Source organism: Rhinoderma darwinii, chromosome 2, assembly GCF_050947455.1.
Source record: "Rhinoderma darwinii isolate aRhiDar2 chromosome 2, aRhiDar2.hap1, whole genome shotgun sequence".
Classification (NCBI taxonomy): Eukaryota; Metazoa; Chordata; class Amphibia; order Anura; family Rhinodermatidae; genus Rhinoderma; species Rhinoderma darwinii.
Window position 1 is genome coordinate 75,199,533 of NC_134688.1, and position 6,207 is coordinate 75,205,739.

Sequence of the window (6,207 nt, forward strand, 5' to 3'; positions counted from 1 at the left end):
CATGTCTCAGCATTTAGAATACATCTGATTAGTGTTCTGTTCAACAATACTAAATAATTGTTATATATGCATTTCCATTGATCGAAATATGAGAAAAATCTCTGTTCCTTGGTACACTAATTTATATTATATTGATCACTAATGGCTGTAAATTGCATTATATTGATCACTAATATCTGTAAATTGTTACTGTTGCATGACATACTTCTGTTGTAACCGTAATAATGCACCCTCGACACAGTTAAAATGATTGTTTATTATTTAGAAAAGCCATTTCTACATTTCTTAATTACATCACATTTTAAGCAAATCATATAAGAGGATGTCTATACATATTCATTAAAATAAAATCCATCTCTTATCTTTCATTTCAAAAACAGTACTTTTATAAATACATTTAAATAGAATAATTGGAGCTGTTCATTCAGCACCACGGAGTTCGCACAAATAGGACATATACACACATATACGACACCTTGGTTAATTCCACTGTCTGCGGTAGTTATTCCATTTTCATACTAACATTTCTTCTATTTGTATCATACTCATTTACTCAGCAGATATCATGCACCTATTACTGTAAATAATGATCGAGACATAATGGAGGTGCGTTAATTTTGTTTCTTTGCTTTTGAAAAACTAGGAGGTTTATTCATTTCAGAATAACATTTTTTATTAAGTTAACTCCATACTAATAATGATTGTTAATTGTTCTTGATGTTTGATGTTTTTTTATTTTTAACAGCAAAACATTATGGCAATAGTTTGTCATTTACGAACATATATCTACATTTTTGTAACCGCTTACAAGTAAAACACCCTACAATCATGTTTGACGTCAATGCACACCTGATACCTAATTAATTAGTCCACTAATATACCAGGCTTTTGTCAAGGAAATGTAACTAAGAGATGTATATACACTCGCTTAATGTATGTATTTTTTCCTTCTTTTGTGACAGTCATTTATTCATGCGCTATTTGTGAGAATTTACACTACTCCCATAGTATAATTCTGTGATTTCAAACACCAAGAGAAAACTACGACATAAGTTTTGGTACTGACTGGACAGGGTTAAAATGTTCAAACCCAGCCCAAACTAATCACATGGTAGATTTTCTTGACTATATATTTGTGAATTTTATCTGCTTAGAGCAAGCTATGATTAAGGACCCTAGCGGTCTGAAACGCGTAAGCGTGGTCCCGGGATTGTTGTTTTATCCCTTTTAACATGACCTAATAAAATTGAATTTTTTATCATTTGAGTGCTGGATCTGCCTTTCCTACACACTATTTTTGTTACTACAACCTGCTGTCGACACAGGACTAAGCTCAGGAGGATCTACGAGCACCCACAGCTTCTTGGATTTTTATGCCTATTTAGGTATCAATCAAGCTTTACACAAAACGCATTGGAAAAACGCATTGGAAAAACGCAACTTGGTTATGAGGTGAGCAAAACTTATGGTACAATCTTTTTCACTTTTCACTTTGTTAAAAATTTACACTGCACATAGCAAACAGCTACTATTCCAACAAAATAAAAAAAAATTGGGAGCAAACAACACACCGTGTATACAAATACAACATAATAATTTATACACACTACCACCTTCACACAACTTTGCATCAGTGATTAAAACAAAAATTCAACTTTGTGACAAAAATGCGTACTCAAGCAGACGCCTTATGCCTAATGTGTGTGTGTGTGTGTGTGTGTGTGTGTTAAAGCAACAGCAAAACTGCAGGAATGTGCCAACCCATTTTGTGCATGCAAATTAAATTGGAAATGATATAGGTAAATAATTTTCCATCCTACTATACAAATTCTAAGGTTGTAATTACACATCACCCCCAAAGCACTTTTTTTCCACAATTTAAAAAAAGTTGCAGCAAAACAGCTCTATTTCAAGTGCTTGGTGCAAATTATTTGACACAGCGATCCGAATGCTGGCAAACATATTCTCTTAGATTGATAAGGGGGCTTATAACATGAAAAAGGTCATATTACCTCTCTCGCTGGGGTCATCTACAGCCATACAGGGACAGGAGGAGGATCACATATTCTCCCCCTGTCCCTTCATGCTACCTGCTAAAGCTGTGATCTAGCCAGAGTTAGAGCTGTTAGTAGCAAGGCCTATCAGTTATGTCCTTGGCTACTGAAGTGCCTCCCGGACGTATGAGACACGACCTTGACAGGAAAAAGGTTAAAGAGCGTTTTCAGCATAATGAATGAGACTTCGGAACTGACTGTAGGTGTATGCGACCTGTGCAATTGCACAGGAATTATTAGTAGCTCGTGTTGAAGGGGGATCAACCAATGGCCTGACACCTAAAGCTTGCAATCACCAAAAATCAAGCTTTTATTTGGTCACTATGTTTTTATTATTTAAGCACTGTTTGGCATCAAGGCCCAGAACACTATATTATTTAGTCAGTGTATGGTGGTGGTGGCGGTACTGTCTAATATTGTTATTTAGGCAATTGTAAGTGTTATATGACCAAAGTATAGCACTGTTAATCAGTGGCCATACTGTATGGGGCTTATAATTAGGCACTGTATGGGATGGTTGTTTGTACACTTTATGTTTGTACACCATATGAGGAAGAATGGAACCAACCGAAGCTATTACATGGCCCCATCTAACCTAAGCTTTAGCTTACCTACGTAAGCTAAAATAAAAATATCTGAATATATATCTAGAGAACCAACAACTTTATAATTACACTGGTTATTTCTGGGGAAAAATAATACTGTGCTTATGATCCTAAAAGGGGTTCTCCACTTTTGTCATTCTCTACTTGTTAGAGGGTCCCTTGACAATACACTGATCACAATGTGTCCCCCTGCTGGGATTCCCATCCATCAGCTGTAATCTGTAGGGAAACTTGGCAGTAAATCTACAATTCCTTTGCAGCGCCACCACAGGGGAAATGAAGCATTACATAGTGCCTATTCAAGACAATGGGTTGCCTATGCAATGAAGGACAGGAGAGTTCCTCTAGTGCGAGAGGCACTCTTTGTAACCGCTCTCGACTCTGACCAAGAGATGGGGATCCTGAACATATTAACTGGGAATTCCAGTTTTCTAAACTGGACAACCCCTTTAACATGGATTTTGTTTTGGAAGCATAGTTGACAAATGTTCCCAAACTGCTGGAAAAACTAATTGCCTTCCTTACAATGTGCTACTATGAAACATCTATCTGGTAACTGATATAACTAGTAGTAGGCACGACATATAGGAAGTCCAAAAAAGTGGCTGATCTTAACCAGGAAGAAATAGACTTACCTGTGTAATATAATAATAATAATAATCTTTATTTATATAGCGCCAACATATTACGCAGCACTTTACAATTTAGAGGGGACATGAAACAAACAATATCAGACGTTACATAGTGACAAAGATAATTTACAATTCGAACCTGGGGAGTGAGGACCCTGCTCGCAAGAGCTTACAATCTATGAGGACATAAGGGAGACACAAAGTGTACTACCTGCAGGTCTTGGCTCACAGGTTCCTCTCCACTAGTGGCTACTAAGACTAAATAGACAGACCTGGATGGTGTGAAACAGTCATAAACATAGTCAAGGTTAGCTGAGGTGACAAAATATGACACCAAAAAGCAAAGCTGGAGATGAAAAAAGGAGCATGAGTAGAAATTACCATTACTATTAGAGAAAGAATAAAACCTCCATAGAAGTTAACACACTTTAAGCGGTTACCCGTTTTTATAAGGGTCCTTAAAAAATAAAATAATCACAGGTTATCCTGCTGCTTAGACCTTCAGAAATTAACGGAAATCTTTGGGGGAACACAGCAGCATGTGTTTAATTCTCCTACAGCACCACCATATGGCAGATGAAAGATTACATGGTGCCCATGAAAGTCAATGGGCCATCAGTGTAATACATGGACATAAGACATCCAAAGACAGAGACACTTTTTGCAGAGGCTCTTTGCTACAGCTATATGATGGACCCCCCTCTATAAACTCAGGATGTCCTAATAGTTGAAAATGTATAAATTTAGAAAAAAAAAAAGACAACCTGTTGAACTGTTCTGTTTTCTAATATGCATAGTTGGCAACATTTTTTAATTTTTTTCCAGAGACACATAGGCCTCATGCACACGGCCATGCTCGTAATCACAACTCGCGATTGCGGGCACGGCCGGCCGCCGACACCCACAAGCCGCATCTTTGTGCCGTGCTCCCCTACAAAGTACGGGAGCACGGCCTGTAAAATCAGAAAAGTAGGACATGCTCCATATTTCCCGGCATGGTTCTACGGCACGGAGACCTATCCGTAGCGCTACGGAAAGGTGTCCGCGGCCAATAGAACCGGCGGGTCCGTAATTGCTGATTGTATTGCGGTTCACAATTACAGAGTTTTTTTTACTGTCGTGTGCATGGGGAATTAGGGTGTGGCGTCTTTGGTGGATGTTGTAAAGGATCTGCCTGACACAGCTTCTGTGTCGACGCCCATGGTTACTCACTCTGCACCTGCTCCTAAGTCTGGTCGAGTGACCCCTTCTTCCACCAATCAGCCTGGGAGGCTGAGGAGTGGGAGAGCCTATCACAGCTTGGCCAGACGGAGCTATCTCCCGCCTTCTGTCTATTTATACCTTCACTTCCTGCTCCTCCTTTGCCTGTGATTCTTTCAGTCTGTTTCCTGGCTCTGCTGCTGCTACTTACTACTTGTCTTCTGCTTCATATTGACCCTGGCTTGACTGACTATTCTCCTGCTCTGCGTTTTGTACCTCGTCCACTCCTGGTTTGACTCGGCTCGTTCACTATTCTCCTGCTCTGCGTTTTGTACCTCGTCCACTCCTGGTTTAACTCGGCTCGTTCACTATTCTTGTTGCTCACGGGGTTTCCATGGGCAACAGCCCCATTTCCCTTAGCTTCTGTGTACCCTTGTCTGTTTGTCTGTCGTGCACTTAGTGAGCGTAGGGACCGTCGCCTAGTTGTACGCCGTCGCTTAGGACGGGCCGTTGCAAGTAGGCAGGGACTGAGTGGCGGGTAGATTAGGGCTCACCTGTCTGTCTCCCTACCCCGCCATTACAGATGTGCTGTATGGGGGTGTGGCTTATCTGGTGGGTTTGGCTAGTGGGCATGGTCTTCTTTTCAGAATTTCTACATACAAATAAACGTACAAAAATGCACTAGTTTTGTTGACAACTCTGCTATTGTGGCCAGTATCTCTCTCTGGTTATCCGGTTGTTTATAGGCAGGAGATGTCTCACTTTCTCTTCTAGGGCTAGGCGATACGTCCTGACCACTACTGGCAGCATAAAAACCAGCGTAGATTGTGCCACACTCAATGCCCCTTGTAGATGGTGCTCCACACTGCGCCCAGTAGATAGTGCCATACACTGCTCCCTGTAGATATTGCCACTCACTGCTTCCTGTAGATAATACCACAGTGCCCTCTGTAGGTAGTGCCAGACAAAGCCCCTTTAGATAGTGCCACACAGCCCCCTGTAGATAGTGCCACACAGCCCCCCTGTAGATAGTGCCACACAGCCCCCCTGTAGATAGAGCCACACAGCCTCCTGTAGATAGAGGCACACAGCCCCCTGTAGATAGAGCAACACAGCCCCCTGTAGATAGAGCCACAAACCCCCCTGTAGCTAGAGCCACACAGCCCCCCATAAATGATGCCACACAGCCCACTTGTAGATAGTGCCACACAGCCCCCTTTAGATAGAACCATACAGCCCCCTGTACATAGAGCCACACACCCCCCTGTAGATAGAGCCACACAGCCCTCCTGTACATTATGCCACACAGCCACCCCTGTAGATGATGCCACACAGCCCCCATGTAGATGATGTCACACAGCCCCCATGTAGATGATGTCACACAGCCCCTCTGTAGATTATGCCACACAGCCCCCCTGTAGATGATGCCACACAGCCCCACCTGTAGATGATACCACACAGCCCCCCTGTAGGTGATGCCACACAGTCCCCTGTAGTTAGAGCCACACAGCTCCCCTGTAGATAATGCCACACACAGCCCCCCTGTAGATCCATCAGTTCTCCTATGGCTCCAAAAAACTTTGATTCTATCCAGAATACTGTTCTTTTATTAAACTTTTCCAGCTATTGTCATATCTGCATACTCCCTCCTACAAGCAGGTGTGTTCACATGCCAGGTGTCAACATATTACCAGTTTTCTTGGCATAGTTTAAGTA

At 41.7% G+C, this 6,207-nt stretch overlaps 1 protein-coding gene across 1 annotated transcript in view; it reads left to right on the top strand.

Moving 5' to 3' along the window:
- The first annotated feature begins 600 nt into the window (after nt 1–600).
- Nucleotides 601–6,207, top strand: part of LOC142741716 (guanylate cyclase soluble subunit beta-2-like) — a 59,742-nt gene continuing 54,135 nt past the window's right edge. Inside the window, exon 1 of the mRNA XM_075851058.1 lies at nt 601–606. Coding sequence (XP_075707173.1) covers nt 601–606 — 6 coding nt within the window. The remainder of the gene's footprint in view (nt 607–6,207) is intronic.